At 23.0% G+C, this 18,446-nt stretch overlaps 4 protein-coding genes across 4 annotated transcripts; 1 reads left to right on the top strand and 3 right to left on the bottom strand.

Moving 5' to 3' along the window:
- Positions 1 to 382: 382 nt before the first annotated feature.
- Positions 383 to 3,862, bottom strand: LOC128955826 (equilibrative nucleoside transporter 1-like). The gene is made up of 6 exons (XM_054301502.1): positions 3,825 to 3,862; positions 3,682 to 3,763; positions 2,478 to 2,620; positions 1,514 to 1,743; positions 1,251 to 1,402; positions 383 to 1,142 (listed from the first exon to the last, which is right to left on the bottom strand). The coding sequence occupies exons 1-6, from the start codon at positions 3,860 to 3,862 to the stop codon at positions 411 to 413; spliced, it is 1,377 nt and encodes a 458-aa protein (XP_054157477.1). The 3' UTR covers positions 383 to 410.
- Positions 3,863 to 6,630: 2,768 nt separating this feature from the next.
- LOC128956178 (uncharacterized) lies at positions 6,631 to 7,260 on the bottom strand. The gene is made up of 2 exons (XM_054301862.1): positions 7,029 to 7,260; positions 6,631 to 6,921 (listed from the first exon to the last, which is right to left on the bottom strand). Exons 1-2 carry the CDS (start codon positions 7,142 to 7,144, stop codon positions 6,696 to 6,698), a joined length of 342 nt encoding a protein of 113 aa, XP_054157837.1. The 5' UTR covers positions 7,145 to 7,260; the 3' UTR covers positions 6,631 to 6,695.
- Positions 7,261 to 7,755: 495 nt separating this feature from the next.
- LOC128955825 (sulfotransferase 1B1-like) lies at positions 7,756 to 9,242 on the bottom strand. The gene is made up of 3 exons (XM_054301501.1): positions 8,757 to 9,242; positions 8,459 to 8,677; positions 7,756 to 8,367 (listed from the first exon to the last, which is right to left on the bottom strand). The coding sequence occupies exons 1-3, from the start codon at positions 9,240 to 9,242 to the stop codon at positions 7,756 to 7,758; spliced, it is 1,317 nt and encodes a 438-aa protein (XP_054157476.1).
- Positions 9,243 to 16,706: 7,464 nt separating this feature from the next.
- LOC128955824 (acyl-coenzyme A diphosphatase NUDT19-like) lies at positions 16,707 to 18,371 on the top strand. Its single transcript, XM_054301500.1, has 3 exons — positions 16,707 to 17,118; positions 17,232 to 17,237; positions 17,686 to 18,371. Exons 1-3 carry the CDS (start codon positions 16,707 to 16,709, stop codon positions 18,369 to 18,371), a joined length of 1,104 nt encoding a protein of 367 aa, XP_054157475.1.
- Positions 18,372 to 18,446: the final 75 nt, after the last annotated feature.

Below are 18,446 nucleotides of genomic sequence, written 5' to 3'. Positions count from 1 at the left end.
AAAATTTTTGTTTATGTTTGATTTTCTTTTTAAACAAATTTTGTTATTTTATAACATCCGACTGCTTTTAGTCAAATGTTTTTATAATATTTTTGTAATTTATTTTATGAGCCATAATTGGCAGATATACATACATATCACAATGTTTATAATTTTATCATACAAATAAAATAATAATCTTAAATTTATTAAATATGTTTGGTTTGGACTGTAATTGAACTAATCAATAGAAATTTATTAATTAAAAACTTTTTTTTTAAATATAAAATACACACTATTTATTATATTTTTATAAAATTATAAAACATACAAAAAGTATTATTAAATGTATATACTTTACATTAAATAAATAACAAAAACTAGCAAATTATAAAAAATTATTTTAAAAGATTTATTTTAATTAAAAACAATTATACTATTAATGGGTAAACCAATGAAAAGTTAATACCCAACAAAATGCCTAATATTATGGTTAGGGCTGCCATCATGCCGGCTATCGATGCGTAACCGGGTTGCACACAACGGGGCGCATACATCATACACAAGCTGGACAGGTAGCCGGAGGACATGGCCATAGTAACGACACCGACAATAAATATCCAGTCATTTTTAATGACAACCGGTAGAGATCGGTTTACATTAGTTGGTTGATAATTGCAATATAGAAAAAACGGTATATATAGTAGACGTAATAGTGTAAAAATAATCACATAGTTAGGTCCTGGCCGTTGAAAACGTTGGGCTATAAAGTTGCCGACAGTGGCAAACATATTGAACGCTAAAAAACAAAATACCGGAGAAAAGTATTTCTCGTTTAGTGTGTTGTTCATCGACTTGATATCGGCTATCAGTGCCGGGAATAGTGATAGTGAGACATAATAAATGAGTATAATGTTCAACAACTGTAGCCATATCTTGAATAATACGTGCTTATAGAGGGCAAGACCTTTCAGGTCATCCGTGTCTTTAATATTATTATTACTATTGTTTTTATTGTTTGTTTTGTTGCTGTTATTAATATAATTGTTTGCCTCAATTTGATTATCATCGACAAGTATTAGTCCATCTGATGTCTGATCTTTGGCATTGTTGTCGAAGATTTCTGATTCAATCTTTTTTTCCGTATGATATATGTAGAAAGTCTACCAATAATAGAAAAAATATTTATTTTTTAAATATATATATATATAATTATAGCACAGGTAAGCAATTATTTTTTTTTAAATCAAATAATATATAATAATAATTACATTGTTTTTAATGAAAACCTCTGAGATTACACACAGAATTAGTATGAAAACAGCGCACGAAAAGAAGATAATGGCCGCCACTCTGGCCGACGGCGAGACTGCAATCGAGCCGATCATAAACAACGAGGCTATGGTTCCGCTTAGATTCATACCTATCGTAATATATAGTTATGCCAACAAATAAAAATCAAATATTTAGTAATATATATATATATAGATTTTGTAGAAAGTTTTTTTTGTGTGACCACTATTTCAATACTGACCAATGGAAACGGCATTAGTGTATTTCATTGGCAATTTGGCCGCCGCCCCATACACACAGCCCTGATAGACACCGTTGGCTACATTGATGACCACTGCCGACGCCATTGTTAACCAGAAAAATATTTCGGCCCATTCCGTCGTATCGATTATTGCCAGTATTATCGTAAATACAAATACTAGCGCTTGGATTACAAGTGTTACTGTTATTCTCGTTGATAGCGATCCGTGTCTATTGTGTTTTGTATTATAATTATATATTATTTATTTTTTTTAATAATATATTTTTGTTTAATATACTATAAATATAAACTTAATAAATTTAGTAATGTTTTATTTTAAAAAATTGAATCAATTGTTTATTAGTCTGTACTTTCAATGACATTTTCCTGATGTCATTAACTGATAATATTTATAAATGATATTAAATAAATGTTTATATTATTAATCATATCAATTGAAAAAAATTGTAAAATTGATAAATACAACTCCAATAATTTACAAATAAAAATTGAAAAAGCCCTGACTAATAATAATAATTAATTTAAATTAATATAAATTATATATGTATTATACAAATTTTATATTTGAGATCTACATCCTAGTTTAATATTTTAATATCTAAACTTATTGTGATTCAATTAATATGTGAAAATATAGTATTATTTATATAAATAATATTTATAGTAATATTAATAAAATACTGTTATAGATAATAGTGTATTTGATGTTTTGACATTTACTAAACTAAACATTTTTTAATTTAATTGATATATTATATAATTGATTAAATAATACTTTATTTACTATAATTGTGATCTAAATATATTGCTATTTAAAAAATGTATTATAAATATAATATTCAACACTGTATTTAATTAAAAAATAGATATGAGATAATTTTTTTTGTTAGAAATGTTATATTTTAATAAATATTTATGATTTAAAATATTATTTAATACTTACGATGTATTAGCAAACAAATTGATAAGTTGTAGCAAAATATTTGGCGCTTTTGAAGCAATACCCAGATATGAGAGAAAGTTTGTCCGAAAGTTATCTAATGTTGGGCTTGACTTTGGCACTGATAGCTTGTAATCTACAAAATACTTGTTTTTTAAATAAATAAAATAAAAAAATTATTAAATTAAAAATTGATTCATTTTTTATACATTTGATTTATTATTATATAACAAATAAACATCGAAATAATTTTTATTTTATTTTATAATTCAATTAAAATATTTGATTTATTTCAATGTACATTATTTTTTATTATATAATAAAAAAATTTGATTTTAATTATTTAATTAATAATTATAATATCATTATTAAATATCAAATTATTAATTTTTATGCAAATTAATTAAGATTTATAAACTACATTTTAAAATATATATTACTAATTTTAAAATGTAGTTTATAAATCTTAATTAATTTGCATCAAAATTAATAATTTGATATTTAATAATGATATTATAATTATTAATTAAATAACTAAACTGTAATTATTAAAATATATRTTTGTGTATTGCTACAAAATATTGTAACATTCAATAGTAACTTAAAATATTCATATAAATTAATATATTAATTAATAAATATATAATTTCTTATCATTTTTAAAATAAATACAATTAGATATAATTCTTTGATAATTATTAAGAGATAAATTAGTTAATTAATTAATTATCTTAATAATGTTAATTGACATCAATGACCACCAGTACAACAGTTATTAAGTGGACAGTTATCAGTAATTATGATACTTTTTTGAGTGTCTTTTATCATATATTAGTATAATATATGTATTATTGTAAAAACAGTCATATATTAAAAGTAAATGTCTATTATTTAGATTATTATATCACAAATATAAATTATATTAACTTTAAACATATAACATACAATATTATGTTGGAAACAATTATATTAAATAAAAACATAATCATTAAAGTGTCCAATTATTAAGGACATTTTTGTTTAACRGTTAGCCATTGATGTCAATTTAAAAGATCATAATAAAATTAAAATTATTTCATATATTATAATAATCACTAAACAAGTAAAATAATGTCAAATGTCAAATAAAATTAGAAACTATTTATAATTCATAATTATTTAATTTATATAAAATTAGTAAAATTAATAATAATATAAAAATTCATACACTATTTGCATTGATTAACATATTCCATGGTAATAATGTACCAATGCCATGTAGTAATAATATTATAAAAACAATGTAATACCTTTAGATCATAATAGAAATTAATTAATAATTAATTAAATTATTTTTTTGGTTATACAAACCTATCATAGGGTATCGTTTTTGTTATAGACGATGTCATAATTATATTTAATATTTGAAATTAATTTACTTATTTAACAACAAATAATTAATTGCACTAAACTATTGGAAAATAAAAAAAAATAAATTATAACAAATTAGAACAAAATGTTATTTAATAATAATTAATTTATTGTATTTATTGATAAGTAATAATTGTGAAATTTTTGTACAATATATCATATACAGTATGAGTTATTTACCACTCAAATCAATACTATGATAAATAATACAATAAATATATAAATTATATGCTATTTTACAGTTATCATTTCGTATTATACTTTTAAAAAATTAATATAATATTGTATAAACTGTCTTATATATACAGTAGCACTTATAATAGTAATTATCGCTAACTGATCACACTTTTTATATAAAGTTTTTCAAAAGTTGCTTGTTTAATACAATCAAATTTACAACATAATTGATACGTTTATTTATTTATAAATTATTAGTTTAATACAATATTTATAAGATTATTATGGTTTTAAAAAAATATTTTAATCTGAATTTTTTCATAATAAATAAAGTATACATTCAACTGTATTTACCATTTGTATTGAAACTAATTGAAAAATTATTATATTTATTATTAGTATTAATTATTATGATATTTATAAATAAAAACTTTTCTTTTTTAATATTCTTCTAATTAGATATCAAATTGCAAATTAAACAGAAATGTTTTTGTCAATTGCTATGTTTTGACATAAATAATAATAATAATCATTGATATGAATACTTTTACAAATAAAATTGTTTGTATTGATTTGTCAATAATTTTTAAATAAATCTTATGATTTCAGTTATTAGTTTAGTAATAAATATATAATTTTACTAAACAATTGATTCAATTGTAATGTTTTGTTTTTATTAATAGTTAACAACATAAATGTTTTATTGTTATTATTAACTTAAATAACATAACTAACAATCATTAGCAACAGTAGTCATTTGAAAAATTAATTAATTAACCAATAATAAGAAAATATTTATATAATTAAATTAACTAACACAACTATTAACTATTAACTAATAACTATTACATTTCTATAATATTAATATTGCATTAAAACATTTATTAAACTAAACAAAAGTTTTATAATACAAATATTTTATTATTATTTATGATGTATAAGTTATTTAATTTTTAAAAATAAATTATTTTTTACTTTACCATTTTTAGTACATTTATTAGTTATTTATTTATTTGATAACATTTAAGATTTAAATATATCAATTAAATTATGGGATTATAAATTGCTTATTAAGTTATTGTAATCAATAGAGTATAAGATATATTATGTATATAACCCCCCAGATTGTCATGAGATTCAATAATTAAACATAAATAAGTAAAAAAATAATTAATACTTACAATAAAAATATAAACAATATTAATAGTTTTGTAACCGATTTTGTAAAAATTTAGTATATTGTAAACTAAATAATATAAACAGTATTATAAATTTATACTTAAAGTTACAATAAAAAAATTACTTTAATTATATCAAAATGTAATTAAATAAATTATTAAAGTAAAATGTTTCAAGATTATTTGAAACTAGATCTTTTTAATATACCAATTGTCATACTGTTATTATCATACAGTATTATAGTTTATTTTACRGTTTAGAAGTTTTCATTATACAGTATAAACATTTATTTATGATATGATAACTAATAAAAACAGTTATTTAAATTTTAATTTACAGTAATATATATATAAATTTATATATTGACACTTTTCAATGTAAAATAAATTAACATATATTTGATTTGTTTATTCATAGATAATATATTGTATAAATAAAATATTTAGTATCTTATAATTGTTAGTTAATAAATCATATGATAAGTAAAATTAGGTTTCATATTCTATAGAAATTATATAATATGTTATAATAATATATATTTTTAAAAAAGTAAAAAAAATAGAAAAATATTTTATGTAAATTATTCAAATTTAGTTTTACAATTTTCATCATAATTATAATAAGATTACAATTATTATATTATTTTATGATTAAAAATGATATAAATGTCATTTGTTTTTATAAATAAATACTAATTTTTTTAYTGACATTAATCCTAAATATGGGAAATCCTTTTCCTTGAGTTATGACAACAAATTATTTTAGTAATACTAAATTATCATTATCACAATTATTATTATTATTATRTGATAAATTAGTTACTATAAACATGTTTCAAATTTTATTTTATATTCAAATATTATTTTATCATTTTTAATCAAATTTTATTTTATATTAAATTATTCACAAAAAATTGTTATATATTTTCTTTAATAAATGGATATAACATATATTCCTATGTTAGACAAATGTTTAAAACTAATTGTCGAAAACAAACAAATAATATTAATAATTTTAATCCTATCTATTGCTACATTTTTAACAAGTATTATAAGTTTGTGTTATATAAACTTTAAAAGAGACAATAATTCAATAAGAAATTTGAAAAAATTGGATGAAAATCGTTTACTATTAAATGATAATCAACTCAAACGGTTTGCTATTATACATAAAGAGATGAATCCATTATCAATGTATCGAAATACTCAATATTATTATTAGTAATAATTGTGTATAATTATTATATAATAATAATTTAAATTGTGATTATTGTAATATATATATATTTTTATTTATGTAAATAAATCTAAACATACAAATTCTGTAATAATATTAAAAAATTAATTTGTTTTTATTTGAAAAATTAAATATTATTTCTATTTTTTTGGATTACCGATAAAGCTGTTTAAATATAGTTTTTTTTGTTGCTTAAAAACCAACAATTGTCAGAAACATTTAGCGACCAACCGATACATAAACACCTTTTTTGTTATTAAACTCAAACAATTGATTGTCTGAATCTCCCTGAGCCTCGTCGTCGTAGACATCTCTGTCTCCGTCGGCCGACACCACTATTGGTCTCTTTCGTGTATCGACACCAACGTTGACGAAACCATTGAGTACAGTGAGTGCCAGCCGAGTGCCGCCGTTACCTGTTTTCAGACCCATCCGGAAGATTCGGCTGTTTAAACAAAATAATAATAATTATTATTAGATTATAAATATATTTTACAATAGTATTAGTCAATTAATTAAGTGTTAATAAAAATTTAATAATTATTTACATACCCCAGGTCAATGCCGACATTGTGTTCCCGGGGATCAGTAGTTTGTTGGGCCCAACTCATAGTTATTAAAATTAATATTGATATAAATATCAAACTAAACTTATATTGATTTGACATATTAAAATCAAAAATATTGTCGATTAAAAATTTAAAGTCAAAAATTATTTAAGCTACTAAATGTCGGAAAAATTATTGAATAATCTATATGTTTATTATTTTTGATAAAACTAATTAGTTTTCTAAAATCACAATTCAATTGAAATAATATTTCCCAATAAAAATATATATATACAGTCTATAATTAAAATCAAATATTTGCACTTAACTTTGAAAAAAGTTGTCACGAAAATATTGTTTCACTAAAAAAGCAAAAATAAAAAAATCAAATTTAATTATATAAATTATTTTGCGATTATAAACAAGTTCTGGTATTTCAAGTTTAAGTATCATCTCTTAGTTGTAAATAACGTAAATATGTAGCAATTATTATTCAATTTTTAAATCATTTAATCAACAAAAAAAACACGAAATACTAGAAATACAGTTAAAAAAACTAATTCATTTGAAAAGTAAAAACCCAAATAAAATGTTTTATATTTCTAATTAATTTTTGGAGTTATCTAACAGTAATTGCATTTGTAAGCAGAAAAAAGTTTTTAACTATTTATAAAAAGTTTTATATTAAATAATAATTTTAATTATTATTGATTAAGTATTAATATATTTATTCAAACATTTGTATAATTATGAAATGGACATAAACAGGGACAACACCAACAACAACAACCTAACCAATAGTTACGCCGATCTTTACTACCGGTGCTCTGAGATTCAGTATCAATGGATTCAACTTCAATGGGAATCCAACTCTTTTGTCTTAAAAGTAAGAACTCTTCCCTTTCGAGTTTCGGTCGACTTTTCTTCACTTGACTTGTTATAGCATTTCGTAAACTATTTTTCAAATGATTTTCTGGTTGTTGTTGTTGTTTAGTAGGAGTGGCCGTAATGTTAACCAYYAAAATGCGGCCAAAACTAACAATACGTTTCATAGCGTCGGTTGGATCGCAACAGACACTGAGTCCAACTTTTTCAAACCGATTTCTGACCAATTCGTCCATTTGTCTGCTCTGTTCGGGCGAGAAATAGTTCAGCCAATCGCCGATTACGCCCTCAAAAGAGGCCGCTTTCTGGTTGGTGTCCACTGATAGGTCTACCGTTTTGTACATATTGGCCGCTTTCGGTGCTTTTGTCAAATGGTTTAGTATAATATCATTTATATCGGCGTCTGTCAGATCATAGCCAAGAAAGTCAACAATTTGTTTGGCCGTACCGTAAGTTTCCTGAAGATAATTGCAGAACAAAAAAAACTAAATAAATATTTTTCTAATTTTAAAATAACATTTAATATTATTAAACTAATTATTTTAATACAAGTTTGATATCTTCATAGCYAACAAACAGTACATTATTTGGATAAGTTTGCAATAATTGCCAGTATTGTAGACAGTGTTCAAAGTGATCGCCATAAAGCAGATGACCTTTCATATAGAGATCAATAAAGTCATCAAAAGAGGATAGTATGCCTTTTACCCGATGATAGTAATAATATGAGACGGCATGATCTTTGGGGTTACGCAATAAATAAATAACCTAGATAAATTAATTTGTAATAATAACAATTATAAATAGTAGTCAATATTTTCTTTAAAAAAACAATGATTTTAATTACTTTACAAATTGGATTCATTTGGACACCGTTTGGCATGAGATCTAGCGGTAAGTTAGCTGATAGTAGTCGCGGTCTTTTGAGACTATTAAGCCACCGAAGGTGACCGTACGGGTGGGCCACCTCTAGTTTGCCCATTTGTGCCGTACGTTTCCTATCCGACGGTAACTTCTCGTTCAATCTGTCCACTAGTTTGACCAGTAATTCTTCGACAATAACTGAACCGGACTGTGGATACGACACAAGAAACACATCCGATTCGCGAACCTCCAGATCTTCGATATCGTCCAATACTTTTGAATGTATGACATCTCCAGGCAATTGATAGCCTTTGTATTGAAGTATTTTGGGAAACGACTCCAAATAGTCCGTCCGTTTGGCACAGTTATCAATGAGTGATTCATTTTCATTTGATGATTGTTTTTGTTGACACGATTTTTGGCTGTTTCTGAAACTTAACTTTTTTATTGAATTTGTTATGCTTTTCATTGTGTTTTTCAACAATTAACAAATAAAATATTAGTTATATTTAATTAATATTTTGTTGAGAAAAAGTCTAAATGTTTACTTAAAAATTTTACATTTTATTTCTAATATTAAATACTAATTAATATAGAGTTTTACAAATAATATAATAAATATTACTATAATAAAGGAAAGTTGTGTATCCGCTAATGAAAATAACACTTCATTAGTATCTAAATAAATAAATGTCATTTAATTTTGTGTAAAATATATTTTTCCAAAAATATCAGTATTGAGAGGATATCATAAAATGTCAGAGTATTATAGAAATAAAATAATATTTATATTTAATTGTTTATGATTTAAAAAATTTCTATTAACCTTGATTGATTTTCTAATAATTTTAAAAAAATAAAATAATTGTATATTAGTTATTGCTCAAGATTTTTATTTTACATTAATAAAAATATTTAATAAATTATATTATAAAATATTTTTTAATTAATATTTGTTTAGGGCCAATAAACGCATTTATGTGTCTAAATAAATACAGTATAGTAATAAAATTAAGTAAACTAAATAAATTTTAGTTAAATATATACTGGGTCACACATATAGTTAAAAAATATGGCAAGTGTTTCAAATTAGCCAGTTGCTAGCTAAATATTATATTTTGTATATGTTTATAAAGTAGTACATATTTTTAATACTAATATTTGTAATATTATAATATTGAAATTACTGACACATTTAGATATTTTAACAAATCATATATCATTTTATTATAATAAACATATTTAATTTTTTTATAACAAAATATTTTTTTTAAATATTTTTTTTCGGTTAAATCCGATTTATTAAAATGATTTCTGTAATGAACATATAATAATCTCCAAAATAATAATAATAATAATCACAAACTGATAAATATGTTAGATATTTGCAAATTTTTATTCATATTTTTATTGTTTGCATCAATTAATTTGATTGTATCGGATGATCCAGTAAACACTGCCAGTGCTGGTTAGTCATATATATATATATATATTTATTATAAACAATTTAATATTTCATTTATTAATACTATTTTTTGTTGTTGTTTTTRTATATATCTTAAAGATACAAATATACAAAATGCCAATAATGATAACAACGACAACAACGATAACAAYGAYAACAATGAATTGCAAAACAACGAAACCGATACATATACCGGTGTCGACAATGATGATCAACCAGTCGAAAGAGAGGGCTGGCAGGTCATAGCCAGTGATAATCCTCCGCCTAACATAACAGTGCCAACTGGACCGACATTACCGAAGCTTATCGAAATTAGGTTAGGAGACAAACCCATTGGCAGCAAACCAATTAGYAGCAAATTGACTAATCATTTGACGGCAGCGGTATTGCCCGGAAAGGATATGAACGAAAAAAAGTTAAATCTTAAACAAATAAATGAAAAACATATGTCCACTCGGGTGGCATTGCATCAGACAATTGAAGCCATATATAATTGTACACAAGACTCGGTACTGTCAATACTGACAATGAGGACCGACTTTGACAACTATTTAACCTGTAATCAGGTCCTGGATATTAAAGTTGATACCACATTGAATGCCACAATAAGAGTGGCCAACAATCAGACAACACCTGTCACTGCTTACGATTCCAACGTTCAGATTGTCTTTTTCAGAGGTATTATCTCCTAATTTTGTATTACATTTTTATTTAATAACTTTGATTTTAATTTAATAGGCAATCAAATGTATTATACAAGTGCTCGCATAGATAGTGGTTACTGTGAAGGCGATAAAATTACAATATTGAATGTAGGTATGGCCCGAAAGGGTGGCTGCAATGCCCGATCGGGAGTCAGACAAGTGGTCTCCGAATATGCACAGTTGACTATTGCTGGCAATTGTCGGTCGACATGTTTTGGTGATGTCCAGGTGTCCATAACACCCGGTGTCAGAAACTATTGATTGATATCAAATAAATTCAAATATTTGTTATATTTATTTTTGTTTATCATTACATTTAAAATTCTAATAAATATGATGTTTTGAAATTTTTAATTTATTATTATAATATCTATTATATTTATGATTATATTATGGATATAATTTATAGATAATAATGTTTATTAAAAACCCATATTTTTAAAAATGTTTGTTGAATTRTTATAATGTATGCATTTTATTAAACAGTATTATTATGCGGAACTAATGATAATTATTATTATGTTTTGTTATAAATACAACTCTAAATAAAATAAAAATTTGTTTAATTAAAAAAACTGTTTCACAAAAAATAACATTAATTACTATTTTAATCAATCATTTATTGATATTATTTGTATTTAGTAATTATCMAAAAAATGTATTTGTATTTATTATTTGCTTCAATAGTCACTATTTATTTGCCGACACCATCGATGTCTGCCGGCCGACGACCGATAGCTATGGAACAAACTTTTTGCGGACTCATGTTTGCCGAAGAGTTAGAGGCCGTCCAGACTATCGATCGTCGGGCCAGTGCTCAGGCATTTAATGTATTATTTTATCAATATTTTATCAAAAAAAATAAAATACAAACAAAAATATTTTATCTATTAATTATTTAAATGAATAGATTGGTCAAAACGGATCACTATGTATAACAACGTGTCGTATCCTAAGTCGTGGTAATGTCAAACTTTTGGATCCCGTTCCCACTCCAGACTTTATATTTTGTTCATCCGGTCCTCAAGTGAGTACACAAAAAACATTACTGTTTTTAWATGTTTTTTTATTGAAAAATATATATAWAAATATCTATTAAGTTTATATCTATTTGAAAACAAAAATAATTAATTTTATTACTATTATATAATAAATTTTATTATACCAAATATATTTCAATAGTACTGTTATAAAGGCAATTGTGTTAATCGTAAACAATTGACAACACTATTAAAGAAAAATAGAAATAATTTACTAAACAATGGTATTAATAATAATGGTGTCAAAACAGGTAACGATAATAACAATAATAATAAAAACGGCACAGATTTAAGTAATGTTTAGTTTGTAATTAAATATAGTTTTTTTTAGTTAAAAAATATATACTATTTATTTATATAAAAAAAATCATATAACATAATATTTGAAATAATTTACTTATATAAAAAATTATTAGCTTATTTATTAATTTAATAGTTATTAAATAGTTATAAAAAACACATTTTATATATTTTTAACTATTTATTTTATTAAAAAAAATATATTTTATTGTATTTTTAAAAAGTAATTATAATCAAATTAGTAAATACAATGAACTAGTGCAATTCAATTATTTATTATTATTTATGTAATAAAAATTTTTACTTTAACATGAATAAAATGACTTATTTTAATTTATAAAATTATTTATAAAAATAATTGACAACAATTGTTATAAATATTTTGTTAAACAGCGAAACTAAATAAGTCTTTTAATAAAACATTTGTATTGAAAACTGGTTTTTATAATAAATAATAAAAAAGTAAATAATGTAACCATGGCTATTTATAGTAAAAATTCAGTTATTAAATAATAATATATAGTAATAATAATAAAATAAATACTTTTACAATAAATGTTATCTAATATTTTAAGATAAATATTGCATTAAAAAATAAATTATTTAATAAAAATACGGTATAAAAATACAATAACTTTACTACTAGTTAAGTCATACATTAAATATTTACAAGTTATTAATTAAATATTTTTTATTACAATCAATAGTTTAATAATTATTTTCTATCAATTGATTTTTAGTTTATTAAAATTTCAAAATTATAAAATTAAATTTTACCTATTTTTTGAGTATTATCTAAAAATGTGTGATAATTATACCTTATATTTATCATTAATATGTTAGCATTTAATCCATTAGATGTTTAAAATCATTTGATTTCAAGCACTAAATAATTGTTTAAATTGTCTAAAATTGTTTTCAAAACAAATAATGACATTAAGATCACTATAATGTAGATCCAGGCGTAACAACACAACTGTCTGTCCAATTGTTTCAACGATGCAATACTACTATTATTATTGACTGATAATACTGATGGCGGGGGTGACGGTGTAGTTACGAGCACCTGTTGCATGTAGTAGTACTGATGCACCGGTAGGTAAGTATGTATTTCATCATCTGTTATGTAATCCGTTTTGCTGTCCATTATGTGTGAGTTGTAATTATTTGTGATATTTGTCGACACAATAATAATTTGGTAAAAATATTATTTTGAAAAAAACAATAATCTCTATAATAATGATTAACACCTTATATATAAAATATATTTTTAATAAATTTTATAAAATTAAAATCAATAGCTGTTGTCAAAAGTTTGAAGAAATTGATATTAAAAATTAGTTAAAACACATCAATATTGTAATATCACTATAAATGTCATCAAAATGTGTGATAAACGTGTTTATAAATGTTTACTTTTTAAATAATAATAAAAATCATTACATAATTATTAAATCGCTTTAAGTTTTGTCATCAACTGTTAGATGACATTAACATCTGAGAAGTTTTTCAGTAATTTCTGAATATTTTTTTTTTGTATATTACATTTACACCATTACTATATATATAAAATATTAAAGTCCTTCAAAATACTTGTAATTGAGTTTTATATTTCTCAAACAAAACAATATAAAGTAACAACAATTATATATGAGTTTAGATTTTAAATGATATGTCAAAAAATAAAAATAAAAAATCTTTTCCACACAATTGGCACTAGAGAGCGAAAAGTTTCGGACCCTTATTTATTATATTTTGACTATCAAGCGACTGACATCCAGTACCTGATCTCCAGTGGATGATTCAAAAATTAATTTGAAGGATAGGTTTTGATTATTAATTTTAAAACAATTTTTCACAATATTTCCACTATTTATAGAATTTTATATCATATCTTTAAAAAATTAAATATTTTTATAAAAATAAACTTTAAATGTTTATAACTTCAACTAAAAAAAAAGATGAGTTTATCAAACATATGCCAAATACTGTTAGGTTTGATGTGTTGTTAAGGCACTCCAGTGGATGATTCAAAAACAATTTGAATAGAATTATTAATTTTAAAACAATTTTAATACTATACTTTTATAGAATTTTATATCATATCTTTAAAAAATTAAATATTTTTATAAAAATAAACTTTAAATGTTTAGTTTTTATGCCAAATACTGTTAGGTTTGATGTTGATGAATATCTTTATTTGTGATACTTCAACTAAAAAAAAGATGAGTTTATCAAACATATGCCAAATACTGTTATAATGTTAATAAGGAAAAAATAGCTTACAATATATCACACAATACATTACAATCTTTATTATTATTAATATATGTGTTGTAATAGTCAGTCACAGTGAGACAGACACATGAAATGCGTGATAATTGAGTGGTTTTGTTGTTATTGTGGTCTCTCTCTCTCTCTCTCTCTCTCTCTCTCTCTCTCTCTCTCTCTCTCTCTCTCTCTCTCTCTCTCTCTCTCTCTCTCTCTCTCTCTCTCTAAATGTACTTTCAAAATACAAATGAACCCATAAATGACATAATATTTAGACAAAAATTATATTTTGTTGAAATAATACGGTTATTAGCGTTTTTTTTAATAAATATCTATACATATTATTATTTAAATGTTTAGAAAAAAAGTAACCCAATTGACAAGTCATGTATATTTTCTGATTATAATATTTTATGTTAAAGTATGATATATTTTGTTTATAAGTTAAATACAATATAATGATTTGTCTATTAGTATATGTTATGAAATATACGGTATGTCTCTCCCACTCATAATCTTTCAATATTATGATAAATGATACGAAAATAATTATAGATTTTAAAATATGATTTTTGAAATTGACAAAATTGTGTTATCAAAATATTTGCATAAATAAAAAATAGTAACTAATTTTATTTTTTTAATATTATAAGATTACTGTTTATATGTATATTTGCCAAACTTAAGTTTTAGCAATAAAATTATTTATTCATTTAACAAAATTTATCACTTAATTAATAAATAAATATTTATAGTTAAATTATAAATTTATCATTAGTAGTTTACAAGTTTGCTAAAAGTAATATATTTAATTTAATTTTATTAATTATGCATATTTTATTAAAATATTATAATTATCATACTTTAAATAAAACTCACTAAAATATAATACAGTAGTGTACTAATAATGTACTAAAACTTTAACTTAAAAATTTGTTAATTCTAATAAAAAAATTAAAAATATATAAATACTATTTTTATTTTTTAAAACTTTAATTATTTTAATTTTATTAATTAGTTTATACATTTAAATTATAAATTAAAACATTAACAGTAATTTCATTCACATAATTATTATTACAGTTGTCTACAACTTTTAAAAAACTAAATTTCCTCAATTTTTGTAATTTATTTTTATTAAAGTAAATAAATCATTTAAATACATTCCACAGCTATATGTAATAATAATATTATTGTAATTATATTGCATTTAAATAATAGGTTATATAAAAATATAATATGATTCATATTATAATTTTAGTAAATTTGAAATAATTATTGGAAAACTTGATTGAAATTTTTTTTTAAATTGAAGCTTTTATCAAATACACTATTATTAACACAATTTTAAAAATATGTTATAATCAACAACAGATTTAAAAAAAACAACAAAAACAATACATTAAAATTTTATTTTCTTACAAAAAAGGATAAAAGAAAAATATCTTTAAATAAAAAACAACAATAAAACATACATACAGTATATAAATAACACTAAATATAGTTTGTGTGTTAAATCGTAGATCAGGTTTTTTGAGATGAGTTTTACAATACATTTTGATTCATACAATTTAATGCCACAAATATGGGTCATATTATGGGTAAAGAGTTTTTTTGGGCGCTAAGTGTTGTCTGATATCTGAGAAACACTAATATTGGAAATGTTTTGTTAAAACTTTTTTTTCAAAGTGAAGTTTATTTATTTTTTACTGATAAATGTTATCGAAAATAATGTTTTTTACAATTAGTTTTTCAGTAATTTGAATAATTATTGTATGCTTTTATTGTATGTAATATTATGTTTATTAATTGTCTATCACATTGTTTTTGATATAATATTGTTATGTTTATTTGTTTTTGAGTTAATTATTTAGTTAATTAAAATGTAATTATTTTACTGATGTGTAATTAAAGTACCGGTACTTGACGTATACTTTTAAAAAAATTTTGTTAATTAAAAAATAACTAAAATATAATTTAAATTTTTATTTCAATATCAATTAATAATGTTAATGAAATATTTAAATTATTAAAAAAAACTGTAACTTTTAATCAAATATATTGTTTTAAATTAAGTGATTTTTTTTAAAATTATGATATATTGAGATATCCTATCCTATTGTAACTTATATTAAAACAATTAATTATAAGTAATGAATAACTATTGGAAAGAAAGTGTAAACATTATATTAGTGTCGCCAACATTGACATCAATTGACGGATCAGTTAAATGTGATTACGATGTACTGACCATTGGTGGCACAGCGTCTGCCGGTTCATTACAATCGGCCAGTTATGTACTACCGGGCGGACAGTTAGACGCATCTGACTTTTCATACAACTGGTGGCAACTATTCGACAGATTAGGTGTTTCCTCGACAAGTCTCGACTCATTTAGTGCATCAGTATCTCAAAGGCCACCGATTATTACCGAAAATCTGTTGGTCGATGAATTGAAACGGTGTTCCTCTAATTCAGAGGAAGTGTTGGTCGACACTGACATAGCTTTGAGGATATGTGCCATAAGACATGTTTTTCAACAAACAGGTCTACTATTAGTCAATTGTTAATTATTTATAGGGGTTTTCATTAATTAATTTCAAAGTATTTCAAAACTATTTCAATAGTCAATTGATTTCTATATTTATTTCAAAAGTTAACATGGTACATTTTAATAGATCTTAGTTATACTGATCAATAAATGAAAATCACAATTTACTAATATAATAATTATTGATATGTTATAATATCTTTTTAATTAATTTATCTATTATATATTTTTTAATTACTATTCTAAATTTTTTAAATAAAAATTAAATAAGTTACTTATAAATTAGATTAGTAATAATTAATTAATACTATTTGCAAATCAAACATTGCAAAAAAATAATTAATTTATGATTTGATGAATTAAATATTTATAAAATTAGTAATAATGTTATTGTGATTTTTCAAAACTATCTTTATTAGTTTAAAAGGTATTGAATAAATTAATTAACTTCATTATAAATATGTTATTATAATTAGTAACTATTTGTTAATTATTATAAAATAATTTTTATAATTTTAAGCTTTTGATTTATACTTTGTATTAACTATTATTAATTAGATTTATTTTGTTGTTATTTATAGGAATACTTTTAGTTCATCGAAAAAGTCATAAATATGTGGATAAAAATCAAACGATTGAATATCGCAAACGTGTCACACAATCACCGCAACTGTTCCCCGAAATGTGCGAAACATTTGACTTATTGCCCGACTTGTGGTCACTAAACGAATGGTGGAATTGGTTAACGCCGTCGAGTGTTGGCCGCAGTCCACGATTCGACACTATGTACTACTTGTGCGCTTTGGACAGTCAACAGCCATCAATGTCTGGCCAGTTATGGTCATCGCCGGTCACTTTACTGAACAATCGACACAATGGTCACTATATTCTGTCGCCAATACATGTCTATGAATTGTCACGTCTTCTCAATTTTGAGACAATCGTTGGGCTCAAAGAGTTTGCCCGAAAAAGACAGATAGAGGGCGTCCAGAGATGGCAACCAATTTTGACGATGTATACCGACGGAGCCATAGCTACTCTTCCCGGTGATGATTATTACCCGACACGTGTGGAAGTGTTTGCCGATAAACAAGCGCAAAGTTATTCACTTAGTTTACGGGAAATGCGGGCTAAAAGTTGTCGATTGAATCGCATTGAACTGATGGGTACTAACAGTGATGTCGTGGTTAACATAGATATGCCGTCTAAACACATACGACCTGTTTGTCAATATTATGAAAGGCATACAATTTGTGCCAATTTATAATTTTAAAACGTGTTTACAAAATATAAATAAATAATATTATTATATAATTATATTTTTACAAAATTTAATATTTCA

The sequence above is a fragment of the Oppia nitens genome, unplaced genomic scaffold (genome assembly GCF_028296485.1).
Source record: "Oppia nitens isolate AA-2021 unplaced genomic scaffold, nextdenovo-longstitch-racon4-pilon3 scaffold2_pilon_pilon_pilon, whole genome shotgun sequence".
In the NCBI taxonomy this organism is placed as follows: domain Eukaryota; kingdom Metazoa; phylum Arthropoda; class Arachnida; order Sarcoptiformes; family Oppiidae; genus Oppia; species Oppia nitens.
This window is presented reverse-complemented; position numbering and strand designations above follow the sequence as displayed.

Bases quoted from the DNA above. Each gene is read 5' to 3' on its own strand.
- LOC128955826 (XM_054301502.1), bottom strand. From the start codon at position 3,862: ATGACATCGTCTATAACAAAAACGATACCCTATGATAG. The intron at 3,764-3,824 runs GTTTGTATAACC...TATGATCTAAAG, and splicing joins AAAACGATACCCTATGATAG to GTATTACATTGTTTTTATAA. The intron at 1,143-1,250 runs GTAATTATTATT...TATTATTGGTAG, and splicing joins AGGTTTTCATTAAAAACAAT to ACTTTCTACATATATCATAC.
- LOC128956178 (XM_054301862.1), bottom strand. From the start codon at position 7,144: ATGTCAAATCAATATAAGTTTAGTTTGATATTTATATCAATATTAATT. The intron at 6,922-7,028 runs GTATGTAAATAA...TTGTTTAAACAG, and splicing joins AATGTCGGCATTGACCTGGG to CCGAATCTTCCGGATGGGTC.
- LOC128955824 (XM_054301500.1), top strand. From the start codon at position 16,707: ATGAATAACTATTGGAAAGAAAGTGTAAACATTATATTAGTGTCGCCA.